The 18,977-nt window shown below is 48.6% G+C and overlaps 1 protein-coding gene across 1 annotated transcript; it reads left to right on the top strand.

The window, feature by feature from the left end:
* The first annotated feature begins 3,607 nt into the window (after nucleotides 1-3,607).
* Nucleotides 3,608-7,362, top strand: LOC131196542 (GTPase IMAP family member 9-like). Its single transcript, XM_058179400.1, has 3 exons — nucleotides 3,608-3,763; nucleotides 5,087-5,141; nucleotides 6,509-7,362. The coding sequence occupies exons 2-3, from the start codon at nucleotides 5,123-5,125 to the stop codon at nucleotides 7,168-7,170; spliced, it is 681 nt and encodes a 226-aa protein (XP_058035383.1). The 5' UTR covers nucleotides 3,608-3,763; nucleotides 5,087-5,122; the 3' UTR covers nucleotides 7,171-7,362.
* The last annotated feature ends 11,615 nt before the right edge of the window (nucleotides 7,363-18,977 follow it).

Raw genomic sequence — 18,977 nt, 5'->3', positions numbered from 1 at the left:
AGATGATCCCCAAGGTCCCTTCCGACTCTTATTACTATTTTTATTTATTTATTATTTATTTATTTTGTCACACAGTATATATAAGCATAAGCATGAAATAACTATACAATATATAAGCCTATATATAAGTATGAGTATGTAATAACTATATTAATTGGATATTTATTTATTTATTTAGATTTTTATACTGCCCTTCTCCCGAAGGACTCAGGGCGGTGTACAGCCAAATTATAAAACAGTACAATATACAGTTAAAACAAAGACTTAAAATAAACATATTCCATAAATGGCCAAAATTTAAAACAATCAAATTAAAAACCTTTAAAATTCATAAATAGTAACCCCAATTAAAATTATTTAAAGATTTAAAAAATTTAGGCCAGTCCCGATTGAATAAATAAATGCGTTTTCAGCTCATGGCGAAAGGTCCAAAGGTCAGGTAATTGACACAAACCAGGGGGAAGTTCGTTCCAGAGGATGGGTGCTCCAACAGATAAGGCCCTTCCCCTGGGGGCCGCCAGCCAACATTGCTTGGCGGACGGCACCCTGAGAAGACCCTCTCTGTGAGAGCATACAGGTCGGTGGGAGGTGTAAAGTAACAGCAGGCGGTTCCGTAAGTACCCGGGCCCTAAGCCATGGAGCGCTTTAAAGGTGGTAACCAGGACCTTAAAGTGCACCCGAAAGACCACAGGTAGCCAATGCAGTCTGTGCAGGAGCGGTGTTATGTGGCTCCCTCAATATAATGAAAGGAAACAATAGGACAGGAACGGTAGGCACACTGGTGCTCTTACAAACCTCTTAGGAATGGGGTGAGGTCAGTGGTAGACAGTTTTTGGTTGAAGCTTTGGGGATTTTGGGAAGAGAACACAGAGTCTGGTAGTGCATTCCAGGCATTAACAACTCTTGTTACTGAAGTCATATTTTCTGCAATCAAGATTGGAGCGGTTAACATTAAGTTTAAATCTGTTGTGTGCTCGTTGTGTGCCCCAACGAAGCTATCGAAGTGCTGTCCCGGTGCCTGGAGGCCGTACGGGTCTGGATGGGGAGAAACAGGCTCAAGCTCAATCCCTCCAAGACAGAGTGGCTGTGGATGCCGGCATCCCGGTACAGTCAGCTAAATCCGCGGCTGACCATCGGTGGCGAGTCATTGGCCCCGATGGAGAGGGTGCGCAACTTAGGCGTCCTCCTGGATGAACGGCTGTCTCTAGAAGATCATTTGACGGCCGTCTCCAGGAGAGCGTTCTACCAGGTTCGCCTGGTGCGCCAGTTGCGCCCCTTTCTGGACCGGGAGGCCCTTTGCACGGTCACTCACGCCCTTGTGACGTCTCGCCTGGATTACTGCAATGCTCTCTACATGGGGCTCCCCTTGAAGGGCATCCGGAGGCTGCAGTTAGTTCAGAATGCGGCTGCGCGGGTGATAGAGGGAGCCCTCTATTACCCGCTATCGCCCGCGTATAACACCATCCTGCGCAGGCTGCACTGGCTATCTGTGGCCTTCCGGGTGCGCTTCAAGGTTTTGGTGACCACCTTTAAAGCGCTCCATGGCATAGGGCCGGGTTATCTACGGGACCGCCTACTGCGACCAGATACCTCTCACCGACCCGTGCGCTCTCACAGAGAGGGACTCCTCAGGGTGCCGTCAGCTAGGCAGTGTCGTTTGGCGGCGCCCAGGAAGGGCCTTCTGTGGGGCTCCCACCCTCTGGAGCGAACTCCCCAGGACTCCGTCAACTTCCTGACCTTCGAACCTTCCGTCGCGAGCTCAAGACACATTTATTCATCTGTGCAGGACTGGCTTAGATTTTTAAATTTAGAGGGGTTTTAAATTGATTTTAATATTTATATTTAATATTTATATCTCTATTTTTAATAATTCGGGCGTTAGAATAAGTTTTTTAAGGATTATTTTAATTTGTATATTGATATTGATGTTTTATATGCCTGTGAACCGCCCTGAGTCCTTTGGGAGATAGGGCGGTATATAAATTCGAATAATAAAATAAATAAAAATAAATAAAATAAATATTGTTGCTATTGAAGCTGAAGTAGTCTTCGACAGGAAGGACATTGAAATAGATGATTCTATGAGTTAAACTCGGGTCATGTCGAAGGCGGCGTAGTTCTAAGTTTTCTAAACCCAGGATTTCAAGTCTGGTGGCATAAGGTATTTTGTTGTATTCAGAGGAGTGGAGAACTCTTCTTGTAAAATATTTCTGGACACCCTCAATTGTATTGATGTCAGAAATGTGGTGAGGGTTCCAAACAGTCGAGCTGTATTTTAGAATTCTTTAAGGGTCTCCTGCTTGAGCAGGTATTTGCGGTCAACGCCTCGGCCCCATCCTGAAACCTTTTTTTTCCCTGTGTGTTTTTTTTTTAATTTACATTTATATCCCGCCCTTCTCCGAAGACTCAGGGCGGCTTACAGTGTATAAGGCAATTTGTGTTTGTGTGTTTTTTCATCAACCACGTGCTTTCCAAGCAAAGCGGCTGCCCGAATCCTTTCGCTTTCTCCCCCCACCCAGCACCCCTCTCTTCAGCTCGCGCATCCGCAGAGAGGACACGCTGGGAGAGGGTGGGTGGGGATGGGATCGTCTCCCGTGGGGACCCCCGCTGCCCCCCACCCACTCTGAGCGCGCGACTCTTGCGCAGTTTTCGTCCTCTGCCCGGGCTCTGCGGGGGAAGAAGGGACGGTGGGGCTGCTGGTGGTCGATGGTTCCTACCCCCCCATGAGTTAGGCCACCCCCAGACCCTTTTCAGAACGACGCCCTCCCCCCGAAATAAAAGAAGGAAAGGCGGAACAGTCTTTGGCCTCTCTCCGCGGGCTTCGGCGACTTTCTATATAACTCTGGTCCAAACTCCGAACAAAAGCCCCTTACCCGAATTGGTGACACCCCACCACAGCCCTCCATCCTCCTCCCCCACCCGCGCCGCCGCCGTCCAGGATGGGATTGCGACCCACTCTCTGCGTGGGGCTTGGAGAGGGATCCCGGGTTTGGGGAGGCGCGGGGGGAGTCAGGCTGATGTCAGAAGCAAAGATTTGAGGTTGGGGGGGCGTGGGGGCGGGTGCGGGAGAGAGAGAGAGGCTGGCTCAATTTGGAGGGAGTGGGGTGGGAGATGCGATCCTTAGCCCCCCCTCGAGGATAGCCTAGGGTTCTTCGGAGAGGGAGCTAGGAGGGGTGGGACAGCCGCTCACCGCACCCGCCTTTCCCTCCCCCCCGGGAGGGAATTCCGACAGAATATTAACCCAATATTAACCCAATTAACCCGACAGAATATTAACCCAAAGAGTTAGAAGGGACCTTGCGAGGTCATCTAGCCCAACCACCAATAATCAGGATTGCCACCCACGCTTGCGTGGGGTTTGGGTCGCCAGTGTTTGGGGAGAGGTGGAAGGGAGAGGGTGAAAGCAAAGAGTGGGGGTAAGAGAGTGGGCGGCCAAATTTGGGTGGGTGGGAGATGCCACCCTTAGCCAGCTTGGGCTTTTTGCGGGGAGGAGGCGAGGAGGACCGGGTGGGGTCATGGAATGCTGGGAGACACCTCCCCCCCTTTTCGCTGCAGCCAATCGGAGGAGATTCCGCCTCCCCACTCGGCAGCGCCCCCCCCCGCTAGCTCTTTCCTTTTGGGCGCTGCCCAGATGATTTCTGCGCGGCGATCGGCGGACAGTCAGAACCAGTTCGCGGGGCTGCCGTGGAGCTAAGAGAAGCGGTGGTCGCGGAGACAAAGCTTGCCGCCCCATACCCCCCCTCCTACAGAAGGAGGCACAGAGGTTGGTGTCTGTCCGGTCGAGAGACTCTCCGGGGATAGAAAGAGGGGAGGGGGATACTTGAGTCACCCCCTCCAGCAGGCAGGAGGAGGGTCAGTGGGGGTGGGGTAACGGTATTCCCAATCCCCCTCCCCAAATTCCCCTTCCCTCCCATCAGTGCGAGTGGAAGATGGAGGGGGTTGCCCAGCAAAGTTAGAGGGAGGGAGGGGCTGCATTTCACCCACCCAAAATAATCTACCGAATGAGAGAGCCTCTGTCCCGACAAAAAGCCCCCTCCCCATTTCTCCGCTCCGGCCCCGGCTTCCCTCGCTCCTGGCCCGCTCAAAACTTCGGCGAAGTTTGCCCATCTGAAGTTGGGGGGGGAAGCCCTCCCTCCCTCTCTCCCACCCTCCCTCCCAGTGGGGCAGCTAGAAGCCCCAGAAAAGAGGGGGGGCGTCGCTTTGCGCGTCAATGCGCCCACCCCACCCCCATTTCCTGAAATTCTCCAAAGTGGCAACCTCCCCAAAATGGAAGGGCTGCTTGGTGGGGGGGCAGAGAGGGGGGGGTTAAACTAGATGACCTACAAGGTTTTGAATACAGCTCGCCTGTCTGGAACCCATATACCACATCTCTAAATCAACACAGTTGAACTGTGTCCAGAAATATTTTACAAGAAGAATCCTCCACTCCTCTGAATACAACAAATACCTTATGCCACCAGACTTGAAATCCTGGATTTAGAAAACTTAGAACTACTCCGATTCAGACATGACCTGTGTTTAACTCATAGAACTCAATCATCTATTGCAATGTCCTTCCTGTCAAAGACTACTTCAGCTTCAATTGCAACAATACAAGAGCAAACAATAGATTTAAGATTAATGTTAACCGCTCCAATCTTGATTGCAGAAAATATGACTTCAGTAACAGAGTTGTTAATGCTTGGAATATACTACCTGACTCTGTGGTCTCTTCTCAAAGTCCCCAAAGCTTCAACCAGAAACTCTCTACTATTGACCTCACCCCATTCCTAAGAGGTCTGTAAGGGGCGTGCCTACCGTTCCTGTCCTATTGTTTCCTTTCATTATATCCAATTAATATAGTTATTACATACTCATACTCGTATATATGCTTATATATTGTATAATTATTTCATGCTTATGCTCATATATGCTGTGTGACTAAATAAATAAATAAAATAATAAAAATAAGGTCCTTTCTGACTCTGTTGATCTGTAAAATGGGCTGGTTGGGGGGGGCACAGGATCAGTGGGGAGGGGAGGGCCGATTCCTCCTGGTTGGAGGGAGGAGACTTCCTAGCTGATTCTGTTTTTGCTTTTCACACAGAAACTTCTAGATTTGCGCTCTGCAATTTCTCTGGAAATGTCTGAAAATATCAAAGGTAATTTTTTTGGGGGGGGGGAGGGGGGAGTTGGTAAGAGCTGTGATCCTGCGTGGGAGGGGAATGGGCTATGATGACCTTATGCTTGTTAAGCACTGGAGAAATCAGGAGACTCAGGCTACAGGAAGTCCTCGGCTTTGTGACCTGCATGGAGACCCGACGTTTCTGTCGGTAAGTGAGATATTTAAGAGAGTTTTGCCCCATTTTATGATTTTTCTCACCACAGTTGTTAAGGGAAGCTCTGGGCTTCCTGGATGGGAGAGGACATGTAGAACTCGACTTACAACCAAAATGGAGTCCAAATTTTTCCGTTGTTAACTGAGACATTTGTTGAAGGGAGTTTTTTTCCCCTTTGATAACTTTCCTTGCTGCCACGTTAAGTGAATTGCCACGGTTGTACAGTCAGTCACCCGGTCGTTAAGTGAATCTAGCTTCCCAGTTGAAATTTGTGCGTGACACCGCCCCCCACCCCCCGAAGGATGCTGCGACTGTCATAAATATGAACTGGTTGCCAAGTGTTCGAATTTTGATTGTGTTATCACAGGGATGCTGCAACGGTCATAAGTGTGGAGAAAGGTCATATGTTCTTTTGCCATTGTAACTTTGAACAGTCATGAAAGGAACTGTTGTTAAGTCAGGAATTGCCTGAATAAAAATTCATTGCAAGATTAAGTTCTCTACAAAAATCTGACTTACTAATGGTCAGGGGAAATGAGCAGGAGATAAGAAAGATATTTAAGATGGGCTGGATTTAGATCACTTGTGAGCGCACAGGGATTCATGACTTATGATGTCTTTGACCCCTCCCTCAGGCTCAGCCTGGTCATCTCCCACAAATGATGGATGGATGGATGGATGGAGATAGATAGAGGGAGGGAAGGAGAGAGAGAGATGGAGATAGATGGATGGATAGACAGACAGACAGACAGACAGACAGACAGACAGACAGACAGACACATACATACATACATACATACATACATACATACATACATACATACATACATAGAAAGAGAGAGGTGGATAGAGCGAGATAGAAAGGAAAGAAAGAAAGGAGGAAGGATGGGAAAGAAAGAAGGAAGGAGGGAAGGAAGGAAGGCAGGCAGGAAGGAAGGAAGATGCCAAGTGCCAGGAAATTCAGGAGATTCAGCAGTTCAAATGAGTATCAAGATTGATTGCAAGCTTAAGCTCACTACACGAATCTGACCTACTAATGGTCAAGGGAAATGGGCTGGATTTAGATCGCTTGGGAGCGCACAGGGATTCAGGACTGATAAGGCCTTTGACCTCTCCCTCAAGCACACCTAGTCATCTATAATGCTCCTGACCAATCTCCTTCTTCTCTCCTCTCCCCCTTTGGGCTGTAGGGCAGGAACGGAGGATCGTCCTGGTGGGCAAAACCGGCAACGGGAAAAGCGCGACAGGAAACACCATCCTGGGAAGCCCAGTCTTTGAATCCAGGATGGCTTTTGGCTCTGTCACCCGATGTTGCCAAAAGGAGGAGGTCCTGCTGAAGGGCAGGAGGGTTGTGGTCGTGGATACACCTGGATTCCTCGACACTGGGCGTTCTGAGCAACGAACATCCACCGAAGTGAGAAAGTGTGTGAAGTTTTGCTCCCCGGGTCCGCATGTCATTCTGCAGGTAATTCGTCCAAGCCGTTTCACCCAGGAGGAGAAGGACGTGGCCCGGTTGATCAAGGAGATCTTCAGCCTGAAGGCCAAGAAGTACATGATCCTCTTGTTCACCCGAAAAGAAGACCTTGAAGGGAAAGCTCTGGAGAAATTCATTGCCGAGGGAAACTCCGCACTGAAGGAGCAGGTTTACCAGTGTGGCTTCCGCTACCTGGCTTTCAACAACAAGGCTGAAGGGGAAGAAAGAGATGCTCAGGTGGCCCAGTTGATGTCCATGATTGATCAGCTGGTGGAGAAGAACAAAAGTGCTACTTGCTACACAGAAGAGATGCTGGAGGCCGACAAGCAAAACTACAAGAATAGCCGAGATTTTTCCTGGTTGTGTCCTTTCGTTTAGGGGATGCCTTCCCCCAAATGTTGAGCTCCTTCTAGTTCCACAATGGCAAGGAGCCCACTCTGCAATTCCCCGTTGTCTTTTCTGCTCACCTCCAAAGAACCCGGTTTTCTGTATTCCTTCCTTCATTCCATCTTCCTTCCTTGCCTTCCTCCCTCCTTTCATCCCTCAATAAATGTCCTTGCTTATCCAAAAGGTGTGTGTGTGTGTGTGTGTGTGTGTGTGTGTGTGTGTTTTTGTGTGTGTGTGTGTGTTTTTGTGTGTTTTGTTGTGGGGGAATCAGGGAGTCAGCCGCCAACTCAGTCTTGCACTTCACAACCATTCAGTAGCAGGTGCCATGAAATTGGGGGTTGGGGAGGGGGGATGCTTCTGGATCTCTGAGAAAGGCTTCAAGGACACTCAGGTGGGAAAGGAAGCGACTCGCTCTTAAAAACATCTTGTTTGAATTTGATTGGATGTGGCAGCCCAGTGATGGGAGGCAAGTAAGGGAAGGGACAGTTAAGACTTGGGGATTTGAGCACCAATTTTCAGTTCTGGCTTTACTAAGTGCTTGCTCATTTCCCCCTGACTGTTAGTAGGTCAGATTCTTGTAAATGAGTGGGAGATAAGAAAGGCATTTGAAGTGGACTGAATTTAGATCTCTTCTGAACACACAGAGATTCATGATTTATTATGCCTTTGACCCCTCCCTCAGCCTGGTCATCTTCCACATAGAGGGATGGAAGATGGGTGATGATAGATAAGTGAGAGGTGAGAGAGAGGGGGGAGGGAGAGGAAGGGAGGGCTAGAGAGAAAGATATCAAACTCCAGGAAAATCAGTAGAATCAGGCAGTTTAAATGAGTATCAAGATTTAGTGCAAGCTTAAGCTCTCTACAAGAATCTGATCTACTAACAGAAATGAACGGGAGATAAGAAAGGCACTCAGAATGGGCTGGATTTAGATCGCTTGTGGTTGCGCAGGGATTCATGACCAATGACTTGTTTGACGCCTCCTCTGGGCATCTCCCACAATGCTGCCACACAGGCTGTGGACCGACACCAGGCAGCAGGGCCACAGCATGTCAGAAACTAGGCCACGCAAACAAGTGAAGCCCATTTTGTGGGATGCAGGGAGCGTGCAAAACCACACTCCCTATGGTCAGCGGAAAAACCTCTCTACACCACGGATGTGAAACTCAAGGCCCAACGGGCTGCATCCAGCCTGCAATGTGGTCAGATCTGGCCCACAGGGCCATCCTGGAAAATGTAAGGAGCCGGCCCACATCGCTTCGATCTACCCAATGCGAAGAGGAAACATGCCAGCAGTTTTTAACCCACCCAGCCCTCCTGAAACCAACCATGGCCCTGATCTGTCCCTCAATGAAATTGACACCCCTGCTCTCTGCAGAAGCGGTCCCTGGTGCCCAAAAAGGTTGAGGGCTGCTCTTCTACACCAGGGGTCCACAACTCACAGGCTATAGACCAAGGGTGGGTTTCTACAGGTTTGCACTGGTTCGAGTGAACTGGTAGTGGTGGCAGCTGGAGGCTCCGCCCACCCACCCAGACATCAAAAATACTCTGCACATGTGTAGAAGCTTCTGTGCATGTGCAGAAGTGCTGCACGCTACCGATAGCGAATCCGTAGCGCCGGGATTTGAATCCCATCACTGCTGTGGATCAGCAATGGCCCATGGTCCACCAAGAACAAGAACTGTACAAGAGAGTACAAGGGAGTGAAGCCCCATCTATGGGTGTGTGTGTGTGATCCAGGTAGCAAGTAAAACCTAGACCCCGTCTCCGGTACGCGGAAAAACCAACCTCTACGGCAGGGTTGAAATCTAAAAATTTTCCCTACCAGTTCTGTGGGCGTGGCTTAATTGGTGGGCGTGGCTTGGTGGTCAGATGACTGGGTGGGCGTGGCCAATAACAATAAATAATAAAAATAATAAACAAAGTATACAAAACAATAAGAGGTACCAAAAACCAACTTTCACACTTTACACACACACAACACAACTGACTCACACACAATGTAAAAGCAGCTGCACTTCACCCAAAATGGTCCCTGCAACAAGCAGAAACCTCACAGCCACAAAAAGCTCAAAAACCAACTTTCACACTTTACATACACACAACACAACTGACACACACACACACACACACACACACACACAATGCCATATACAAGCTTTGTGAGATTTTGTGTTTGTGTAGTTAGAGTGAAACACCAAATCTCAGAAAGCTGCACAAATATTTTATTTTATTATTTTATTTTATTTATATTTTTTAGATCAGGGGTCTCCAACCTTAGTAACTTTAAGGTTTGTGGACTTCAATTCCCAGAGTTCCTCAGCCAGCAAAGGCAGATTGAGTTGCTCACTGAGGAGATGGAATGCAGCAGGCAGATTGAGTTGTTACTGAATGCAGCTGATTGCAACTGATTGCGGCAAGGCTTAGCGAGCCCGAAAAAAGCAGTAATTAGGCAAGTGGGGACGGGGCGATTGGGTGGGCATGTGCAGGGGCTGTTTTAAGAGGTTGTAAAAAAGTGATTTTAAAAGCCTGTGATGATCAGGCAACTCAGCTGGGATCGCCAGAAGAAAAAAAGATTTTAAAAGGTTCCTCTGACGATCCCAGCTGAAATTGCCTGATTGGCAGAACCTTTTAAAAGGATTGTTTTAACAATCTCTTCGTCTGAAGAGCTTGTAGAATGTTTTTTAAAGGTTCTGGTGATCGGGCAACTCAGCTGGGATCGCCAGAGGAGCCTTTAAAAGTTTTTTTTTTTTTACAATTTCTTCCGAAGAGATTGTAAAAAAAAGTGTTTTAAAGGGTTTTGATGATCCCAGCTGAGCCACGCAATTATCAAAGGCTTTTTTTTTTACTTTTAAAAGCATTTTTTGGCTGAAGAAAAAATGCTTTTAAAAGTAAAAAAAAACCCCTCTGACGATGGTGTGGCTCAGCAGGGGCAGGGGGCAGGGCCAGGGATTTTTGCTACCAGTTCTCCGAACCACCCGCTGCCATCGGTACTGGATCAGGCGATCCGGTCCAAAGCGAGAGCATTTCACCCCTGCTCTACGGAACCAGTCCCTAGTGGCCAAAAGTTTGGTGAGTGTGGGGAGCTGCTGTACACCCTCTTTCCTGTGGCCAACATGGACTCAACACGGGGTTCCAAGTGAGAACCAATGATTTGAATTTTAATCGGAGATCTTATTAATAAATATTTTCCTTTCTTACAAAAGGTGTTTCTTTTGTCTCTCTCTCTCTCTCTCTCTCTCTGTGTGTTCTAGTCCAGTCCCCTGCTCAAATAGAGACCATTACAGAATCGCAGTTGGAAGGGTCCTTGGAGGTCATCTAGCCCAACCCCTTGCTCAAGCAGGAGACCCTGACAGAATTACAGGATCACAGAATTGGAAGAGACCTTGGAGGTCTTCTAGTCCAACCCCCAGCACAAGGAGGAGACTTATAGAATCAAAGGGTTGGAGGCACCTTGGGGGTCATCTAGTCCAGTGGTCACCAACTGGTGGTCTGTGGACCACCAGTGATCCATGAGAAAATTTTGGTGGGCCACAGAAAAATTATTTGCATTTTTTATATTGCACTAAATACTATTTATCTTTTTAAAAGATGCATATTAGTGGTCCACGAGATTTAAAATTATGAATTTAGTGGTCCCTGAGGTCCGAAAGGTTGGTGACCCCGATCTAGTTCAGCCAGCTGACCGAGTGGGAGACCCCCTACGGTATTCCAGACAAATGGTTGTCCAGTCTTTTCCCTGGGAAGGCCGCCCACTCCTGCGACCCTTCCCCAGCTCTGGCGTCCCTAACCGGCTGTCGTTCCGCTCCGCTCCCTTCCCCCTCCCTCTCCCAATCCCAGGGACGAGACAGAAGCCGCATCTATATAGCGAAAGCGAAAGCGAAAGCGAAAGCGAAAGGCTCCCGCTGCCGGCGGCCACGTGACTGCAAAGGAAAAAGGTATGGAAAGACAGACCCAGACAGGCAGCCACAGGCAAGTGGCGGGTTTTCTTCGCGTCTGTTTATCGCACAAATGGCTGCTTCAGCCTGGGTCCCCCTCCCCCCACTCCCACAGCAAAAGCCAGCCTCGCTGGAAGGGAAGAGGAGACTTACAGAGTTAAAGAGTTGGAGGGCACCTTGGGGGTCATCTAGTCCAACCCGCTGCCCGAGCGGGAGACCTTTACAAAATCGTACAATAAATCATAAAAGTTGGAGGAGACCTTGGAAGTCTGCTTGTTCTTCCCGGGGGGTGGGGCAGCCCATTCCTGCGACCCTTCCCCACCTTTGCCGTCCCTAATTGTATGTCATCCTCTCTCCTCCCTCCCTAAATTCCCGGGACGCAGAAAGGAATCGCTTCTAAACAGCTACCAGGCAAGCGGAAAGGCGGCGGCGCTGCTTGGAAATCACGTGACTGCAAAGAAGAAAGCTTTGAAAGGCAGCCCCCCCCTCACCTCCCCCCCCCATCCAAACACATTGCACGCACGAAGCGCAGCAACAGTAAACAGGCTGCTCAAAGTGAACGGCCTATTTTTCTCCGGGTCTATCAATCGCACAACGGCCGCTTTGGGTTGGGTCGCCTCCCCCTCCCCATTTCCCTTTGCCTCCCCCACAAAAGCCAGCCTCGCTTCCTCTTCCCGCCGCTTTGCAGAGCGCACCCCCCCCCCACGCACACACTTAACCCGCCCCTCTTGCAGCGGCCTTTCCGTCAGAATCGAGCCTGAAGGGACCTTGGAGGTCGTCCAGTCCAACCCCCTGCCAGGCAAGAGAACTTTACACACTAAGAGATTGGGGTGGGCCCTTGAAGGTCATCTAGTCCAATCTTCTGCTCAAGAATAGAATAGAATAGAATAGAATTTTTTATTGGCCAAGTGTGATTGGACACACAAGGAATTTGTCTTGGTGCAGATGCTCTCAGTGTACATAAAAGAAAAGATACGTTCATCAAGGTACAACATTTGCAACATTTAAAGCAGGAGACCCTTACAAAATCATAGAATTGGAAGGGACCTCAGAGGTCATCTAGTCTGACCCCATGCCCAAGCAAGAGACCTGCCTGTGCTATCCAGGACAAACGACTGTCCAGTCTCTTCTTGAATTCCTCTGCTTCTTTTCCCTGGGGTCTTTAACTTTCCCTTCCTTGTGGGCCGCCCACCCTACCTGCGACCCTTCCCCTCCCTTCCCCCTCCCCATCACAGGGAGGGAAAAATCAACTAAAAAGCATCTACTCTACACAGCAAAAGGAAGCAGCACTGCCTAGAAATCACGTGATTGAAAAGAAGTGAGATGGAAAGACCCTCCCTAGCTTGCGTCAATTGCCTGACCTTCGGACCTTCCCCCCAGCTGAAAACGCATTTATTTATTCAAGCGGGACTGGCTTAAATTTTTAAATTCTTAATTTCTATTTTAAATATCACTTTTAACTGGGATTGTAGTTTATATAAATTTTAAGGGTTTTTAAGTTTAATTATTTTAAATTTTGGCCAACTATAGAATATGTTTTTTAATTCTCTGTTTTAATTGTATATTGTTATTGTTTTATATTGGCTGTACACCGCCCTGAGTCCTTCGGGAGAAGGGCGGTATAAAAATCTAATAAATAAAATAAAAATAAAATAAAATAAATTTATTTATTTTTTTATTTTTTTATTTTTTTATTTTTTTATTTTTTTATTTATTTTTTTATTTAAATTTTTATACCGCCCTTCTCCCGAAGGACTCAGGGCGGTGTACAGCCAAAAATAAAAACAGCAAGTATACAAAGTTAAAATATCAATTTAAAATACCTATTCCATAATGACCGAATTAAAACCGTCAGATTGACCTAACCTAAAATACCCCATATAAAATTACAAAGGATTAAAACTTTAAAATTTAGAATTTAAAAAATCAGTCCAATCCTGCTTGAATAAATAAATGAGTTTTTAATTCCCGGCGAAAGGTCCGAAGGTCAGATATTTGGCGTAAACTGGGGGGAAGGTCGTTCCAGAGCGTAGGTGCTCCAACAGAGAAGGCCCTCCCCCTGGGAACCGCCAGCCGGCATTGCTTGGCGGACGGCACCCTGAGGAGACCCTCTCTGTGAGAGTGTACGGGTCGATGGGAGGCATAAGGTACCAGCAGGCGGTCCCGTAAGTACCCAGGCCCTAAGCCATGGAGCGCTTTAAAAGTGGTAACCAAAACCTTGAAGCGCACCCGAAAGACCACAGGTAGCCAGTGCAAACTGCGCAGGAGCGGTGTTACCCGGGAGCAACGAGGAGCTCCCTCGATCACCAGCAGCTGCATTCTGGACTAACTGGAGTCTCCGAGTGCACTTCAGGGGTAGCCCCATGTAGAAAGCATTGCAATAATCCAGGCGGGAAGTGACGAGAGCATGAGTGACCGTGCATAAGGCATCCCGGTCCAGAAAGGGACGCAACTGGTGGACCAGGCGAACCTGGTAAAAGGCTCTCCTGGAGACGGCCGCCAAATGATCTTCAAACGACAGCCGTCCATCCAGGAGAACGCCCAAGTTGCGTTCCCTCTCTGTTGGGGCCAGTGACTTGCCCCCAACAGACAGCTGCGGTTGCAGCTGACTGTACCGGGGTGCCGGCATCCACAGCCACTCCGTCTTGGATGGATTGAGTCTGAGTCTGTTTCTCCCCATCCAGACCCGTACGGCCTCCAGGCAACGAGACAGCAGTTCAACAGCTTCGTTGGGGTGGCCCGGGGTGGAAAAGTACAGCTGAGTGTCATCAGCGAACAGTTGATAACTCACCCCGAAGCCACTGATGACCTCACACAACGGCTTCATGTAGATGTTGAACAGGAGAGGCGAGAGAATCGACCCCGATGCACCCCACAAGTAAGGTGCCTTGCGGTCGATCTCTGCCCCCCTGTAAACACCGTCTGCGTCCGGTCAGAGATAGGAGGAGAACCACCGATAAACGGTGCCTCCCACTCCCAATCTCTCCAACCGGCGCAGCAGGATACCATGGTCGATGGTATCAAAAGCCGATGAAAGATCCAACAGGACCAGGGCAGAGGAACAACCCCTAACCCTGGCCCTCCAGAGGTCATCCACCAACGCGACCAAAGCTGTCTCCGTGCTGTACCCGGACCGGAAGCCGGACTGGAATGGGTCTAGATAGACGGCTTCATCCAGATAATGGGGAAGCTGCCACGTCACCACACTCTCTACAACCTTCACCACAAAGCGAAGGTTGGAGACTGGACGATAGTTACCCAAAATAGCTGGGTCCAGGGAAGGCTTCTTGAGGAGGGGTCTCACCACCGCCTCTTTCAAGGCAGCGGGGAAAACCCCTTCCAACAGAGAAGCATTTATAATTCCCCGGAGCCAGCCTCGTGTCACCTCCTGAGTGGCGAGCACCAGCCAGGAGGGACACGGGTCCAGTAAACATGTAGTGGCATGTAACCTCCCCAGCAGCCTGTCCACATCCTCGGGAGCCACAGAATCAAACTCATCCCAAACAACATCAACAAGACGTGTCTCAGTCATCCCATCCGGATCATCACAATCTTGGTCCAAACTATCCCGAAGCTGAGCGATTTTATCGTATAGATAACCACTAAACTCCTCAGCACGTCCCTGCAAGGGGTCATCCCGTCCCCCCTGGTGTAAAGGAACGGGTCACCCAAACAGGGCAGCGGGCGGTTATCTGCCGGCGCAATGAGGGTGGAAACATAGGAACGTTCGCAACCCTCATTGCCACTAGGTAGCCTTGAAAAGACCTAACTAGTGTCCGATCAGCCTCGGAACGGCTGGACCTCCAGGTACTCTCTAGGCGTCTTCTCCGGCGTTTCATCTCTCTCAGCTCCTCAGAGAACCAAGGAGCCAATTGAGATCTACGCCGGGTCAGAGGCTGCAAAGGCACGACACGGTCCAAAGCCCCAGCCGCGGCCTGTTCCCAGGCCGCAACTAGTTCTTCAGTCGTGCCGTGGGCAAGATCATCAGGAAACGGCCCAAGCTCCGTCAGGAACCTCTCGGGGTCCATCAGGCGCCTGGGACGGAACCAACGCATTGGTTCCGTCTCCCTGCAGTGGTGAGCGGCGGTCTGAAAGTCTAGGCGGAGGAGAAAATGATCTGTCCATGACACCGGTGTCGTCACTAAATCCCCTAATACCAGATCATTAAACCACTGTCCAGAGATATAAATCAAGTCCAGTGTGGACACCCCCCCCGTGTGTGTAGGTCCATCGGTTACTTGGATCAGGTCCAAGGCCGTCATGGAAGCCTGGAACTCCTGAACCACCGTCAATGACAAGCCGGCCGATGGCAGATTGAAGTCCCCCATGACCAAAAGTCTGGGGATCTCAATCGCCACCCCAGCAAGCACCTCAAGCAGCTCAGGCAGGGCTGTAGTCACGTAGCAAGGAGCCAGGTACGCGATTAACAAACCCATCTGATTCTTATGGCCCCACTTCACAAGAAGGGATTCACACCCGGCTATCTGAGGCACAGTGGACTCTCTCGGCTCAAGACTCTCTCTCATCACAACCGCCACCCTGCCACCCCTACCCTGGGCCCTCGGCTGATGGAATGCTCGGAAACCTGGCGGGCACAGTTCAACCAGGGGCACACCCCCTTCTGCGCCCAGCCAGGTCTCCGTAATGCCCATGAAGTCCGCGGACTCCCCCCGAATATGATCACAAATCGGGGGGGCTTGTTAACCACGGATCGGGCATTGCACAACATCAGCTGCAGGCCCGGGCCCTGAGGATCCTGACCTTCCGGGGAACGGGTAAGAACTGAGGGACCGGAGCACGTTATCGCTTTTAAACAGCGAGTCCGTGCTCCCGAAAAATGATACGGCCCCTTGCTTCCGCCATATCTGCCCCTCCCACTTACCGTACAGATGGAACCAACATCTACGCCTGGTACGAATCCCTCACCCCCCTCCCTCGGACCGGATAAAACGCCATGGACAATTCCCGGGACTGGACTTACCCTCCCCGACGGGTAACGCAAAAAGAGACAAAGATATATATAGCCGAGTCACAGTAAACAGGTGGGGTGCTCAAAGGAAACAGGCTATTTTTCTCAGTCTCTATTAATCGCACAACGGCCCTGGTTCAGGTTGTGTTGACTTCCCCCCCAACACATCCTCTCACAAAAGCCAGCCTCGCTTCCTCTTCTTTTCACATGCAACTTTGCAGAACGTCCCTCCCACCTTTTAAAACACCCCTCTTCCATCAGAACCCAGCTGGAAGGGATCCCGGAGGTCATCTAGTCCAACCCCCTACCCTAGCAGGAGACCCGTACAGAATAACAGAATCAATTCTCAAGAAATGAACCAGCAAACATGTGGAAAACTCTTAAAAATATCACCGGCTATGGCAAACCTCCTTCCCAGGCTGAAGGTAATCAACAACTGGCAGATGACCTGAATGAGTTTTACTGCAGGTTTGAAAGGAAACTACAGCCACCTATCTCCACAACCCCCATCTCAGACACACCAACAACAGCCAAGCCTCCTACAACTGACCCTATTTCATTGGGTTCACAACCCCTAGTGATCACAGAAAAGGAAGTGCAGGACCTATTTCACAGACAAAAGCCAGGAAAAGTTCCAGGCCCAGACAAGATAACTCCTTCTTGCTTAAAAGTCTGTGCTGACCAATTGGCCCCCATCTTCACCTGAATCGTCAATAAATCGCTATGTTCCTTCTTGCTTCGAACACTCTACCATCATCCCAGTGCCAAAGAAGCCCACCATCAAGGAACTGAATGACTACAGTTGCTCTAACATCTGTAGTCATGAAAACCTTTCAAAGGCTAGTGCTTTCATACTTGAAAAACATCACAAATCCGCTTAGACCCCTTGCAATTTGCATACGAGCAAATAGATCAACAGATCAATTGTGTTGTAAATGTTGTACCTTGATGAACGTATCTTTTCTTTTATGTACACTGAGAGCATATGCACCAAGACAAATTCCTTGTGTGTCCAATCACACTTGGCCAATAAACTCTATGTCTAGATGCTGTTAATGTGGCTCTGCAGTACATCCTACAACATCTTGAATCTCCAAAGACCTACGCAAGGGTCCTTTTTGTAGACTTTAGTTCAGCATTCAATACCATCATTTCAGACATTCTTCTAACTAAGCTAAATCAGCTACAGGTACCTGAACAGACTTGTAAGTGGATCACAAGCTTCCTAACAAACAGGAAGCAGCAGGTGAAGCTAAGCAAGATCACATCAGATACCTGTACAATTAGCACAGGGGCCCCCCAAGGCTGTGTGCTCTCCCCACTTCTCTTCTCTCTGTATATCAATGACTGCATCTCGGTCTCATTCGAGACAATGACGAATCCCCATACAGACAGGAGGTTGAACGACTAGCTGTGTGGTGTGACCAGAACAATCTGGAACTGAACACACTCAAAACCGTAGAAATGGTGGTAGACTTTAGGAGAAACCCTTCCATACTTCCACCTCTCACAATACTAGACAACACAGTATCAACAGTAGAAACCTTTAAATTTCTAGGTTCTATCATATCGCAAGATCTAAAATGGAAAGCTAACATCGAAAACATCATCAAAAAAGGACAACAAAGAATGTTCTTTCTGCACCAACTCAGTAAGCTCAAACTGCCCAAGGAGCTGCTGATCCAATTCTACAGAGGAATTATTGACTCTGTCATTTGCACCTCTATAACTGTCTGGTTCGGTTCTGCAACCCAACAAGAAAAACACAGACTTCAGAGGATAATTAGAACTGCAGAAAAAATAATTGCTACCAACCTGCCTTCCATGAGGACCTGTATACTGCATGAATCAAGAAGAGGGCCGTGAAAATATCTACAGACCCCTCGCATCCTGGACATAAACTGTTTCAACTCCTACCCTCAAAACGACGCTATAGAGCACTGCACACCAGAACAACTAGACACAAGAACGGTTTTTTCCCGAAGGCCATCACTCTGCTAAACAAATAATTCCCTCAACACTGTCAAACTATTTACTGAATCTGCACTACTATTAATCCTCTCATCGTTCCCATCACCAACCTCCTTCCACTTATGACTGCATGACTATAACTTGTTGCTGGCAATCCTTATGATTGTACCCTTACGATTTATATTGATATTGTTTCCTGATTGCTTATTTGTACCCGATGACCATCATTAAATGTTGTACCTTAGAATTCTTGATGAATGTATCTTTTCTTTTATGTACACTGAGAGCATATGCACCAAGACAAATTCCTTGTGTGTCCAATCACACTTGGCCAATAAACTCTATGTCTAGATGCTGTTAATGTGGCTCTGCAGTACATCCTACAACATCTTGAATCTCCAAAGACCTACGCAAGGGTCCTTTTTGTAGACTTTAGTTCAGCATTCAATACCATCATTTCAGACATTCTTCTAACTAAGCTAAATCAGCTACAGGTACCTGAACAGACTTGTAAGTGGATCACAAGCTTCCTAACAAACAGGAAGCAGCAGGTGAAGCTAAGCAAGATCACATCAGATACCTGTACAATTAGCACAGGGGCCCCCCAAGGCTGTGTGCTCTCCCCACTTCTCTTCTCTCTGTATATCAATGACTGCATCTCGGTCTCATTCGAGACAATGACGAATCCCCATACAGACAGGAGGTTGAACGACTAGCTGTGTGGTGTGACCAGAACAATCTGGAACTGAACACACTCAAAACCGTAGAAATGGTGGTAGACTTTAGGAGAAACCCTTCCATACTTCCACCTCTCACAATACTAGACAACACAGTATCAACAGTAGAAACCTTTAAATTTCTAGGTTCTATCATATCGCAAGATCTAAAATGGAAAGCTAACATCGAAAACATCATCAAAAAA

This window comes from Ahaetulla prasina, chromosome 4, assembly GCF_028640845.1.
Source record: "Ahaetulla prasina isolate Xishuangbanna chromosome 4, ASM2864084v1, whole genome shotgun sequence".
Taxonomy (NCBI): Eukaryota; Metazoa; Chordata; class Lepidosauria; order Squamata; family Colubridae; genus Ahaetulla; species Ahaetulla prasina.
The sequence above is the reverse complement of the archived record's forward strand: the minus strand, read 5'-3'. Positions and strand labels throughout refer to the sequence as shown.